The sequence below is a fragment of the Notolepis coatsorum genome, assembly GCF_963971535.1.
Source record: "Notolepis coatsorum genome assembly, chromosome: 10".
NCBI lineage: Eukaryota > Metazoa > Chordata > Actinopteri > Aulopiformes > Paralepididae > Notolepis > Notolepis coatsorum.
Genome location: NC_140174.1, coordinates 27,722,351 through 27,736,632, shown reverse-complemented (window position 1 = coordinate 27,736,632; position 14,282 = coordinate 27,722,351). Strand labels below are relative to the sequence as shown.

General features: G+C 44.6%; 2 protein-coding genes across 2 annotated transcripts in view; both read left to right on the top strand.

The window, feature by feature from the left end:
* The window catches only part of cops3 (COP9 signalosome subunit 3), a 43,445-nt gene extending 41,207 nt beyond the window's left edge, over window positions 1-2,238 (top strand). The window contains exon 12 of the mRNA XM_084322465.1: window positions 1,364-2,238. Coding sequence (XP_084178591.1) covers window positions 1,364-1,417 — 54 coding nt within the window. The 3' untranslated portion in view covers window positions 1,418-2,238. The remainder of the gene's footprint in view (window positions 1-1,363) is intronic.
* Window positions 2,239-2,705: 467 nt separating this feature from the next.
* Window positions 2,706-14,282, top strand: part of usp22 (ubiquitin specific peptidase 22) — a 172,644-nt gene continuing 161,067 nt past the window's right edge. Inside the window, exon 1 of the mRNA XM_084322980.1 lies at window positions 2,706-3,042. Coding sequence (XP_084179106.1) covers window positions 2,920-3,042 — 123 coding nt within the window. The 5' untranslated portion in view covers window positions 2,706-2,919. The remainder of the gene's footprint in view (window positions 3,043-14,282) is intronic.

The following is a 14,282-nucleotide window of genomic DNA, read 5'->3' as shown; positions in this document are numbered from 1 at the left end:
TCTAATAGAAATAAATGCATTCGAACAAGAAACCAATGTATAGTAGACATAGCAATGGCAAGAAAATTGCCAGGCCTAATGCGAGCCAGGGAAGTCTTGTGCTTGTAACGTGGCTTCATGTTTTCAGCCGTGAGGCTCAACATGCTTGTTTGGGTTGAGGTCTGAACTCGCCAAATTGCCATGGGTATTGTCCAGTTGTTGCTGTATGTTTTTATCTGCCCAAAATTCAAGCAAGCATGAAAGCATTACAGTAATGACGTTGTGTGTGTCAGCAAGTTGATACAGCAAGCCTCTCCCGTGTTTTGGTACAAGCTCGCACACCACGCCCCCCGCTCCCACTCGCGGGCACCCGAGACCACCTATTCCAGCAGTCCAGGTTTGGAGCAAATCAGCGTCCCCGGGGACGGGGGGGAGCGTTCTCAGTAGGACGGACACACTCTTTTTCGGTGCGATCGGGCTGTGATTCGACCCCGAATGGTTAGTGAGAAAGCACCCTAAGAGCCATCCAGTCATGAGATCAAGTCGAATAGGTTCCAATATTACTAGCCAATGACTCCTGTCAGCACAGTTATAACCTTAAAATGTCTTAAAGGGGAACTATTTTACTATTTCTTTCACTATTTGGGCACTTTTACACAATTCCTGTGAGTCTATGGAACACCTCTGTAATATTTTTTATTTTTTTATTCATTGTTTTGTATTTCTAATCAAGTCCTCAAAAACAGCATTTTTCTACCTCAAGATCTCGAGCCGTTTTGAGCCTGGGCTCCAACCACTGTGTGCAGCTCATCATGTACCTTGCCATTATCATGCAGCGGTGTCTTTCTGACATCACAAATCATCACATTTTCAGATGACTCAGTTCAGTGAGGGTGAATATTGTGAGAGGAGAATTGGAAGAATGCGCCAATATGAGAATTAGAGACATAGATCATATTAATATAAGTTCACATAGCTAGGAAACAATGCTAAACATTCAAAAAGGCCATTATAAGATAGTTCCCCTTTAAGATATTTTGGTAATTCAAGGTCTAAACATTTCTTGTGGGGGGGCATACATAGATATAGTTAAAACAAAACCAACACGTTTGTTTACATTCCGCGGTCCCCTGCACCATATTAGACTGGTCCAAGCCGGTCGTCAAAGTGTTAAGAGTCAGAGACACACTTAGCGGTCAAGACATTCCCAACGGTTCTCCAGTTCCGCAAGCCGTTAGTTATCCACGGTCGTGGAGCCCGATGGCCGCCGGCACGAGGTGGTTAGCGGATGGAATGCTCTCTGGTAGGAAAACGGACCACGGTATGAACCTTTAATAACAGACGATGTGTGTGTGTGTGTGTGTGATTTGTGTTTTTCTTTCAGAGTATGGGAACACAGGAGGATGATGTCGGTAGCAAAACGTCAAGTTACTCCTGAGGGGCCTTGGCGGGGGAGGGGGAGAACTCTGCTGTCGCCCAACAGCTTCCTCCTGGGGATGAATCGTTTTTTTCTTTTTTCTTTAAAGAGGAAAACAAACATTCTATTGCGTATGGACATTGGTCAAGGAAAATCTCTTAAATGTGTGGAATGATGATGATGATGATAAAAAAATTTGGTTATTTCCTTTCTTCAGTGTCTTGAGGATAAAAAACAAACAAAAGAAAAGCCCCCCCAAAAAAATCTAAAAAACTGAATCCTTACCAGAAAAAAAATATACAATTTTGTCAGTGTTTTATTTATCAATGTTCAGGTGGAAGAGCCACTGCTGCATTAACAGAAACCACAATAATAAAAACTGGACTTATTTGTTCAAAAAAATATATATATATCGTGTGAATAATCACTTTTGTTTTTCTGGTCCCGTTTGCATGATGGCCGTTTCTGGAGGGCATATTCGAGGTAGTATGTCAACATGGCTGACGTGGAGTGAATCTAAAATATTCTACTGTTTGTAAAAATAATAAGGATTGCTTTCCCCTTCTTACTCCTCTTGTTTTGGTTAGAATGTAGATATCCAAGATAGAAAATGTGTACCTACCGCACTCGCACATGCCCTTGACCAAACTCAGAAACTCACTGGTGCACTGTTTTGTAGGCTGGGTCCACTAGAGGGCGCTCACTCACTGTACAGTCAAATGTTTTGACAGGTAGGTTGTTACTGCAAAGAACGAGTAAACAATAATGAATAAAACTTTCATGCTATTTGGGAGCTTGAGCTTTATGATTGTGGGTCTGTTATAATAAATTGTTTAAGAATATCGCTCTGGTTTTTATGCATTTGTAAAGCAATTATTTCCAACGCTTCCCTTACAATACTATTTTGAATTCGCGTGCACTCTTGTGTACATTGACAATGTACTATGAGGCTTGTTCATATTTCAACCAATGAGCATCATCCGACTGTCTGGAAATGGTTTGCCGTCCAATCCCGACGCGGTGTCCACGAGTAAAGAGGCGGGACCTGTCCGCTAACCAAGATTAACGCACGTCGATCAAGGACAAATACTCCTTCCCGATTGGCTCGGAACGATGAACGGGGGCGGGTCTTGGAAGCCTGCGGTGTAGAGAGAGACTAGTGTTGGAAATTCCAACGCTAAACATTTAGCTCGCTGGCGAACCTGGCCTGCGATGATCCGCACCCCCTGAAGACCGGGTCTGCGATCCGCACACTTCGTTGGGGAATATTGGGGTTTTCCGGGACGGGATTAAGTGAAGGAATCGCCTCCATGTGTACTACTACTAATACTACTAGTACTGCTTCGCCTGTCTCCGTGCCCGCGGCCAGGACATGTCGAGCTACTAGCCAGGTCGGAACCATCGTTGAAAGATAGCGAACCTGGCGACGCTGTTGCAGTCGAGCCAGTTCGCATTGCTGCCTGAGAGGAGAGACAGAAAGAAAGAGAGACAAGAGTCTAAACTCGAATGTTGTGTCTGTCGTCATGAGCCCTGCTGCAGGTTGTCCCCATGTGAACGCGTTCAAAGTGGAGAACTGGAAACAGAACCTGCGGCTCATTTACCAGTGTTTCGTATGGAGCGGCTCAGCCGAGACCAGGAAACGCAAGGTAAAAAAAATAATAAAAATAAAAAATAAATAAACAAAAGTGGTCAGATGAGAAATACTGAGCCGAGCCGCAGAGACTGCGTGTTTTATTATACTGTCAACTCCTCCCTGGCCCTGCCCACACAGACCCCCGTGGATAAATAAAACGTTCCCTCGGCCTCAACCACACGAAACACTCAATTATTAAATATATATAACAACATATGTCAGCCAAGAGGTGGGTGAATTAACAGTCTGGCTGAACTAACTATTTAATTTCGGGGTAACGTTTCCGCCCGCGCGTCTCGAACTGTTCAGGTGCAGTTTCCCTGCGCAAGCTGTCTGCGCATGCGCACTCCTACGCCGAGAGTTGGACGACGTTCTACTGTCAAACACATAGATATCTATAGAACGGTCAAACATCTCACTCTGCCCAAAGAGAGGAAGTAAAACTAACTGATACTCGTATTATTTTCTCTTTACATTGTAATAAATCATATAATATATATTATTGTACCCCCCCCATCGCGTCTCTTTTTATAAATAAGAACCGAAAATTATTTTTGGAAAAAAAAAAGTTTAATAATTTATGCAACAAACTCAGCCATAGCTGTGATTTCCTACGGAGAAAAAATATAGTCTGTTTACTTTTCCGATAACTAGCATCGTTTCATGTTCTCTCTCATACATGTTCAGATCGAGCTTCATTTTATGTTAATTTGTGATACTCTGCATACACACACAATTAAAAGTTATTATTGCCGCATTTTCTTTCCACAAATAATTCGATCGCCGATGTCCGGATTTGGTCCAGTTCTGGGGCACTGACTCTGGGCAGAGCAGTTTTGCAGGCTGTGACGTACGGCTCTGCATTTTATATGATTCCGAGCTGTTGTGTGTGCCATTGATGGACACACAAAAGAAACACTTGTTTACCATTGCTGCTTGGCTCAGCCTATAACAGGTTAATGTAGCTATAGGTCTGAGTCTATTTGCATTGGCAACGCCCCCCCCCCCCCCCCCCACACACACAGGTTACACATCAGTCCAGGGATGCGTTCTTCATGGGACGGGATTGCACTCCGTGATTGATTGATTGATTGAAAAGTTTATTAACAGATTGCAGAATGGGTACAGTACAGTAGGCCTACAGCTCAATACATACAATTGTTAAGAGGATGCAGACCTGAGAAAGACTTTCGTCTTTTTCCATCAGGGTCCTCCATTTTCAATTCATCATATGACACACACGACATACAGATAGACAGTACTGCTACAGCTATACATTTATGACATACCAGATTTTCAAATACAGTACTGTTTGTGATACTAAAAAAAATCCAGAAAAAGAGTGTATATACATTTGACATAGAAACTGCATTGGGGGAGTTTGGGTAGGTGGGGTGGGGCTGTACATTGGAGGTGGGGGGGGGGGGGTTGGGTAGGGGGGGGGGGACACACTGTACATTGGAATACTGACCTACATTTGACATAGAAACTGTACATTGGAGGAGGTTGTGTAGGTGGGGTGGGGTTGGGTGGGGCTGTACATTGGAGGTGGGGGGGGGGGGGGGGTTGGGTACATTGGAATACTGACAAAGCCATGCTTGGTCTTTATTGTACAACTGGGTTAGGACATTTGTAGGGGCCAGTTTTGTGCACCCAAAGATTTGAGCAGAAGCGCGTGCACGCACATGCATGGATGTGCGCGCACGTGAATGAATGAATGAATGAATGAAAACTTTATTTAACAGATTGCAGAATGGGTACAATACAGTACGGCTCAATACATACAATTGTTAAGGGGATGCAGACCTGAGAAAGACGTTTGTCTTGTTTCCATCAGGGTCCCCCATTTTCAATTCATATAGACATTTATGACATACACAACATACATGGCATAGGGACATATATGTATTTAGTACTGATACATTTGTGACAAACGGTATTCAAATATACAGTACTGTTACCCCTAGATCCTGACAGAGTATATACATATGATGGGGAGGGGACTGTACATTAGGAGGGGGTGGGTGGGTGGGAGAGAAATATACATACGGTGGGGAGGGAATATATACATGCAGTGGGGAGGAGACTGTCTATTAGGAGGTGGTGGGGGTTTTGGGCATTTACGGTGGCCAGTTTCGAATTGCAGCCTCCCGTAGGTGCTCTTTAAGAGCGGTTTTGAATGTGGGCAGGGATTCCTTTACAGCTTTGGGTAGGGCGTTCCACATTGTTGTGGCATAATTGCGAAACGTGTTTAGTCCCTTGTTTGAGCCGAATCTGGGTTTAACATGATTTGTTGAGCTTCCTCTGGTGTAGTGGTTGTGGTATTCACTGACCTTTGGGAAGTATTTTGACATGTACATGGGCATATAGTGTATCTTGTAGACCAGGCCCATTGCAAGTTGCTGTACTCTGTCGTCTACTCTAAGCCATCCTAGGTTGTCAAAGTGGGCAGGGGTGAGGTGGGTTCTGGGGTTCAGGTCAAGTAGTAGTCTGACCAGTTTGTTTTGTGATGTTTGTAATTTTGTTTTAAGCGCCTTTGAGGTGCACTCAAGCACTCAAGAACGCGCTGCACTCGACTGCGTCATTTACCTGCCTGCCGGCGCTACCTCGCATTATCATAACAATAGCCGCTCGTTAGACCGGTGTCTACTAGTACTACTACTGTCTTCAACTACGTCCGTTTGTTTTGTGAGACAATAGGCGTGTTCGAGATGGGATAGGCGGACGCAGATCTGCGCAGGTTTTACTACGGCCTCGCCAAGCGCGTTGCATGACGGTTAGAATGTTGTCCGACTTGCTCTGAAAATCTGACGAGACGAGGCGCGGAAATATCGTGGGACCGAGCCACGCACAGCCTTCAGAGCGAGGCGCCACAGTACCTCTCACCCGGCTGCTCCACGCAAGCAAACGACTTGCTTTGGTCACGCAAAGCGCCTATTGGCTCAGAAAAGTTGTCAGTCACCAGCCACGTGACAGCCAGGGAGTTATGAGATGTTTGATTGATTGATTGATTGATTGAAAACTATTACAGTACGGATCCCGCGTACCCGTCTATCAGATATATTTATTATTATTATTGGATACAGGAGTTTGGGTACCAAGAGCTTCCTCAAATAACGTTATGCGTTATCATAGGGCTGGGCGATATAACGATAAATATCGCGATATATTTTAATAATCGATATCGAATATCGAAATTAAAAAAAAAACGAAAACGTTTTTTTTTTTTTTTTTTTTTTTAACCTGCAACAGGGCAGTTTTAAAACCAGAGACAGTGGACAGACTTGTCTTTCTTGCCTGCAACTTAAAGTAATGGCTTTGCTTGTCCAAATGACAATACTGACCAAATTCAGATTTCTTTTTCTCTTGTCCATTTATTTTGTTTGCTTTCTAATTTAAAATACATTTTGAAACCGTCTGTACACAGTAGGCTATGTGTGCTAGCAGAACTAGACTCCAGTCACAGTGCACATGTGCGGTGGTTTGTCCACCAAAAAAGCGCCAAAAGATCGAAAATAAACTAGCAGAGCCAGAACTGTTCAACTCCTCTGGAGCCACAGCCAGCAGAGAAGCCGGTTTACTTTAGCTTTTAAACCAGCTGCAGCCTGAGAACTGGAGTGTGAGGGGATGTAACACTAAAGATGGCGGCAATGACAAAGAATTGCTGCAAAATAAACATACATCTGTTGTTAAAAAAAATAAAAAAAAAAAAATTTATACTTATAACAATTCGATAATTATCGATATCGAGAAATAAAATAAAATTATCATATCGTTATCGCGATATGATTTTTTTCCATATCGCCCAGCCCTACGTTATCATATCATCATGATAAACTTCAAGCTGTCAGACACACATACACACATGCGTCGTCTGTTTTGCCTCAATACTGTATATATAATTCTGTTTTGCTTCAATATACACAGTATACATATATATTGATGCAAAACAGAATTATTCAGCAGTGTGTTGTGCGTGCGTGCGGCCAGGAGCGCGCAACAAGATGGTATACATTATGGTATATGAATAGTATATTCCACTATAGCAGTATATGGTGTGCTGTACATTTGAATCTGATCTAATTTTGCACACGGCCATCGCATTATAATGAGCTGGACAGGTGTGTGTGGTGACGTGAAAGTGTATCTGCCATGCGATACTAGGCGAGAGGCTCTCGTGAAATCGGAAGTGTCCGCCTTTTTAACTCCTCCCCCGGCTTCACTCGGCTACTCTCGTCTACTTTCGAGGCGAACCGAAATCCATCTCGAACACGCCTATCGAGACTAATTGCCTCTAGGGATGGAATGCAACCCATTTCTTGTCAATCACATTCACAGGTGTAAACAGTGAATATGGCCTCAGAGCCATATTCTATGACTGCTCTGCCTGAATCAGACCATCGTTCACACCAAACCTGGGGGGAGGGGGCAGGGAGCTGTGTCTACCACACTACACAGTGGCTTTTTATTATTGTCTATTTAAAACTGAATCAAACCATAAACAAGGTGGCCTGTTGGGATGTTAGATCCTAATGTAAAAAACTGTGATTTTATATGTCTGCACTTTATGTGCTCATTTTATGCCTGTCTTTTTTCTGTTGTGAAACACTTTGACCTGCAGTTTCTGTATGAAAGGCTATACAAATAAAGTTTATTATTATACATGTGCGCGAGGTAACATTTATGCGCGCGCGGGAGCGCGCGTGCAATCAGTGTTGATATGAGGAACGCACCTCTGCACATCACTCACCCAATTACTTATGACATCACAATATGAGGCATCTACCGCTGGGAGTTGACATCACACACGCCGCCCCCGGCATGCTCAGAAATTAAGACAGCGAAACGTGTGGCAAAAGAACATGGTGATATTTCCTCTCTTGAGCAATGTGCCAGGGGCTGTAAAATCAACTTAAAATAACACGGCAACATTTTGGGAAATTAGCTTATCGTCTTCTCCAGAGAGAGACAAGAAGATGGATACCAGTTTCCTCTGTGCACAATGAATGGAAGTGGACATGACCGGTTACTCGGTTAGCCTTCGGGAGAGGTGTTAGTTGGACAATGCCTAGGCTAACCGGTCATGTCCGCTTCCATTCACTGTGCTAAGCTAGGCTACCATGCAGCCAGATAGCTTTCTACTGAACACACAGAGAGGAAACTGGTATCTATCTTCTTGTCTCTCTCTGGAGAAGACGGTAAGCTAATTTCCCTAAATGTTGGCGTGTTCCTTTAAAGGCTTATAAACTATTCTTACAACGTCTCCCCAAGCATGCCATCACGGGTAGGGAGAAAGCATTACCTTCAACTGTGGTGGGTGGAGAGAATCACAATAAGAAGGTAGGATCATTCTTGTGTGTGTGTGTCTCTCTCTCTCTCTCTCTCTCTCTCTCTCTCTGAATTACATTGATGTGTGCTGTGACGATTTCCGACATTCACTGGACCTATACTTAAAGATAACAAGAAATTTTTAATTTCTTTTATTATAAATAAGTGTTAAATAGCTCTACATTCTAACAGCCATCACTGATATAGTGTTTGGTCAGTAACATGGGTCTCTCAGCACCTCCGCTATGCAGTAAACACAAAATACATTTCCTGGTATCCCTTCAACTCTATCCATACTGTACATTGGAGGTGGTTGGGGGGGGGGGGGGGGGGGGGGCACTACAACTGTACAAGCAAAACTGTACATTGGAATATTGACAAGACCATACTTGGTAATTTTTACTGTACATTGGAGGGGGTTGTGTTAGGACATTTACAGGGGCCAGTTTCGAATTGCAGTCTCCCGTAGGTGTTTTTTGAGAGTGTTTTTGAAAGTGGGTAGTGATTCACATTCCTTTACAGCTTTGGGTAGGGCGTTCCACATTGATGTGGCATAATTGCGAAACGTGTTTAGTCCCTTGTTTGAGCCGAATCTGGGTTTAACATGATTTGTGGAGCTCCCTCTGGTGTTGTGATCGTGGTATTCACTGACCTTTGGGAAGTATTTTGTCATGTACATGGGTACCTTGGTCGTGTAGTGTATCTTGTAGACCAGGCCCATTGCAAGTTGCTGTACTCTGTCGTCTACTCTAAGCCATCCTAGGTTGTCAAAGTGGGCAGGGGTGAGGTGGGTTCTAGGAGTAAGGTCAAGCAGTAGTCTGACTAGCTTGTTTTGAGATGTTTGTAATTTTGTTTTTAGCGCCTTTGAGGTGCTTTGGTACCATGAGGTGCAAGCATAGTCGTAGTACCCTTGAATGAGTGCTCCTGCCAGAGTCTTCAGGGTATTCTTGTTTACCAAAGAGGAGATCCGGTACAAGAATCTAGTTTGTTGGTTGACTTTTTTTTATTACATTGGATGCCATTTTGTCACAGGAAAGATTTGCCTCTAGGATGGAACCCAGGTAGGTAATTTCATCTTTCCTTGTGACAATATTGTCACCCACTGTAACTGAGAAGCCGTCGGTCTTGCTGAGTTTGTTATTTGAACGGAAGAGAATGGATTCTGTTTTGCCCAGGTGTAATGGTCGTTTGTTATCAGCGAGCCATATGCAGATTTAGTCTAGTTCCGAGCTGAGGGTTTTTTCTACCTGCAACTTGTTCTTGTCAGAGACCAGCAGGGCTGAGTCGTCCGCAAACAGGAACAAGTTGCAGTCACAACTTAGCTGACGACATGTAATTTGCATAAATTAGGAACAGTAGCGGACCTAGTATGCTTCCTTGTGGAACACCACAGCTTACTGTGAGGGGGGGGGGGGGGGGGGGGTAGGGTACCGTTTACCTCCACCATCTGCTCTCTCCCCTCCAGGTAGGATTGCATCCAGCTCACTGATAGACTATCAAAACCAATTGCTTTTAGCTTGTCAATCAGAATGGTGTGATTGACAGTGTCGAAGGCCTTTTGTAGGTCCAGCATGACCATGCCGCAGTATTTGCCCGTGTCCACCTCTTGTTTGATGTGGTCGTTTAAATAGAGAAGGCATGTGTCAGTGGAGTGGGATGTTCTGAAGCCAGATTGGAATTCGTAGATTAGATTTTTTTCGCGAGGTATTTTTCGACCTGTTCGTATACAATTCTTTCCATGACTTTCGAGATGGAGGTAAGGATAGAAACAGGGCGGTAGTTGCCTGGGTCTAATTTACTGCCTTTTTTGTGCAGGGGTGTTACTCTCGCAATTTTGAAGTCCTTGGTGACGTGTCCCTGTTTTATGGAGAGGTTTATTATGTGTGTGATGACTGGGGTGATAGTAAGCTTACTGTGTGTGTGTGGGTGTGGGGGGGGGGGTGGATCTTTGCAGTGCCTTATATCTGTAGGCCAAACGGCTCTCACCCTGTAATCTTTGTGGTGACACGCTGGGATACAGTAGATCCCATCTAATGAATTTAGTACTGTAAATATTTACTTAATGCTCTTCTGCTCTTCCACCTAATTGCCTGCCCCCCCCCCTCCGCAGCACAGACAGCATGGAGACTAGGGGGGGATCAGACGGTGTGGAGACTAGGGATGGGGGGCGGGGGGGGTCAGAGGCTTCACAGTGCCTGCTGGCTGCTCCCAGGCCACTCAATCCCTCCATCCAGTGCCAAATTCCTATTTTGGCCCGATTTCCACAGGCGAAAGTATTGCATATCATTCTCACGGGAGATCCTCCTCGGCCCGAGTGCGTTTTCAATGCTGCCCCGTTTCCCATTGGGACGGTTCGCTGGGTCGTTCTCTCAAGATGGCAACTGTACATTACTGTATGTTCTGTGAAGACTATAAGTCTTTGCAGAGGATGAAACCTGATCCTCGTTGCTGTAAAGGAACATGCCGACGTTATGGGAAAGGAGCTCACCGTCTTCTCCAGAGTCGGACAAGAAGATGGATACCAGTTTCCTCTACGTCCTTTCTATTTGTTCGAAGGAAATTGGTTTCTATCTTCTTGTCTGACTCTGGAGAAGACGGTGAGCACATTTCTCATAATGTTAGCGTGTTCCTTTTAATGTTTTCCACCACCATCATAGGTTAGGTCTAACTCACCATCATAGGTTAGGTCTAACTCATCATCATAGGTTAGGTCTAACTCATCATCATAGGTTAGGTCTAACTCATCATCATAGGTTAGGTCTAACTCATCATCATAGGTTAGGTCTAACTCACCATCATAGGTTAGGTCTAACTCATCATCATAGGTTAGGTCTAACTCATCATCATAGGTTAGGTCTAACTCATCATCATTAGGTTAGGTCTAACTCACCATCATAGGTTAGGTCTAACTCATCATCATAGGTTAGGTCTAACTCATCATCATAGGTTAGGTCTAACTCACCATCCAGGGCCTGACATTAACTTTCTGGCTCACTAGCCACTGTGGCTAGTGGTTTTCCAAAGTCACTAGCCACTCAGCATTTTCACCAGCCAAAAATCCCCACAGTCGCTCCCCCACCCAAAAAGTGTCAGTAGTGTGGTGTGTGATAAAATAACATCTAATCCAATAACATCTGTCCCCACCCGAACATCCCACCCACCCAGACAGTCACACTTTACATTCTCTGTTCCTGTGTAGCTATTTGTGTAATGACAGTATAACAAGTATTGTACTTACCGGTAGTCATTGTTGCAATGTACTTACTGCATTGAATTGACTCAATACCTAGGAATAAAGTCAGGGTTAGGATTAGGCATATAGTTAGGGTTATTGTTAATGTTAAGGAAGTGTAATGCGGTAAGTACACTGTGTAACAATGAGTATGTAATTACAAAAACTAAGTACAAACTTAATTAATTAAATTGTAGAGCACTGTGATATATTGTTACCAATATTTGCTTTGATGTCTAGTCCCCTATTCAGTGTGTGTGAGAGAGAGAGAGAGAGAGAGCTTAATTAACGTGCATAACATACCTGTGTAGCGTTAAGCAACTTGTGTTCCGCTGGGAAAGCATCAGTGTAACTGAGGGGTACAATTCCCTGACTGTATTGATAAGTATGGTATCATTAAACCACTACCGCTTTATGTACTTTAATTACTGGCCATACAGTACATGATATATAAATATGATGAACACTTCCCACAATGAATCGGTTCCACACAAAGTGGTAATTAAGTATTTATTGCAGCAAAAGGTACATAATATACTTCTCTATTTTACTTTGGATGCGCTTATAAGGCAAAGGAATGTGCGTAGGCAAATCAATAATGAATGTCCATTCTCTGGTTACGCAGGAGGTAATTATACAACCTGAATCTTAGGGAATTATATCTATGGTACACTAGTAATATATAGCGGGAGATACTGGAAGGGTCCCCCCGGTTGTAAGCCAGCAGGGGTAGAGGATCTGTCGGTAGTAGAGAGTCTGGTCAACGATGACTAAGGAGACTCCAAGTACAGGAGACGGTGCAATAGTCTCTTGATCCACAGACGAATACAGCTGTTCTCCGTAGACTGTAGCTCCACAGTGAAGAAAGCTAGCCGGCCTCAGGCTCTCTGAGGCGCAGACTCGACGTGGCTCCTCACAGGGTAAATCCCACACGTGTAGGCGTCGGCGATTCTCCGCTCCATAAATCACAGGACCAAAACAAATATAATCCAGCCGCAAAGGGCTATGTAGTCGTCGGGTAGATTAATCCAGTGTACATGTCCACACGGTTCTCGTCTAGGTCTCCTCGGGTGAAAGCGCCATGAAAGCAGCCCTGCCTGGATAAGCACTCTAGCTGGTACGAGGAAGCGTTGGTGATGCTGGTCACTGTAGAACTTTAGCCGCACGATACACTATACACAAATAGACTATTACTGACTTAATAGAAATATGTCGCACTCGACGGTATAGCGCCAAACTCTGACAATTCAGTTATTAATTCGCACGCGGTCTCAATGCTCTATTTGGGGCCAAACAGGCCATACTTCACCGCACGGAGTATCGTGGGTGAGGCTTCAACTTATTGGGTAACTCTACTTCTGTATTCACCTGCGCCATATTTATATGCACGGCGAACAATCTAGTGCCAACCTCATTTCTGTCTCGTATCCCTGGGCAAGGCCGGGCACCTGTGGACCGCTGTCCAATAGGAGAATGAAATATTATGGTCTGTACTAGGCTAAAGGGATATTCCGTGTATATGTACAAGGAATATACAAGGGATATCAAACGATATACAAATACTATGCAATATATATCAATCAATAAATATATATATTCGGTTTAATCTGATCCTTTGTAACAGCCGCCTCCTAATTAGTCCCACCTAATTAGCTAAGCAGAGACAGATTAACCGCACTGTCCACTACTCAATGTCTGTTGTGAGGGGTCGGGCAGTTCACAAAGTCATGGGGTCATGGTCGTCATCGATAGTATCGGGGAGCCTTGGCAGTTCTATTAGCCTCGCCACAGGTCGGGTGTAGATCCGTCCTTGGATGAGCACTTCGGCTGCTCGGACCTTTCCGTCGGCACCGGTGATCACTTTGCTTACGCGGCCAGCCGGCCACATAGCTCGGGGTAGTGACTGGTCGATAATCATGACGACTGTCCCTTCTGTCAAATTGTCTCTCTCTTTCACCCATTTCTGGCGGGTCTGTAGAGACGGTAGATAGTGGAGTAGGAAGCTGTTCCAAAACTTGTCAGCCAATACTTGACTGTACCTCCACATTCTTCGGCCGTTCGCTTCTTCAGGCCTGTACATTGTCTGTGGTAGCGCGGGGTCCAGCCGCCCCATCAAGAGTGTGTTGGGGGTGACTGGGTCGACATCTGCTACATCCCTTGAGACGTAACCGAGGGGCTTTGAGTTCAATACTCCCTCGATCTCCGTGAGGACTGTCATTAGGACTTCTTCCGCCACGGTCTGGGCCCCAAGCACGGCGTACAGGGCTGTCTTTATTGAACGTACTTCTCGTTCCCAAGTTCCACCGAAGTGAGGTGCGTTCGGGGGATTAAACTGGAAGTCAATCTGGGATGGAGCGAGGTGGGTCTTAAGTTCTGGGCCCATAGCTTGGAAGCTCTCTCTCAGCTCTCTTTCTCTGCCTTTGAAGTTTGTCCCGTGATCAGACAATAATATAGACGGTTTGCCTTTCCGCGATGTGAATCTTCGGAAGGCCATAAGGAATGAGTCTGTGCTCATGGTTGGAAGGAGTTCTATATGCATCGCTCGGGTGGTCATGCATTTGAATACAATACCCCACCGCTTCTCGGTTCCTCTTCCTTTCTTTATATACAGCGGGCCGAAACAGTCCATACCGGTGGAGTGAAAAGGCTTGTCGCCGAGTCGGAGGCGACAGGGAGGTAGGTCAGCCATCCGG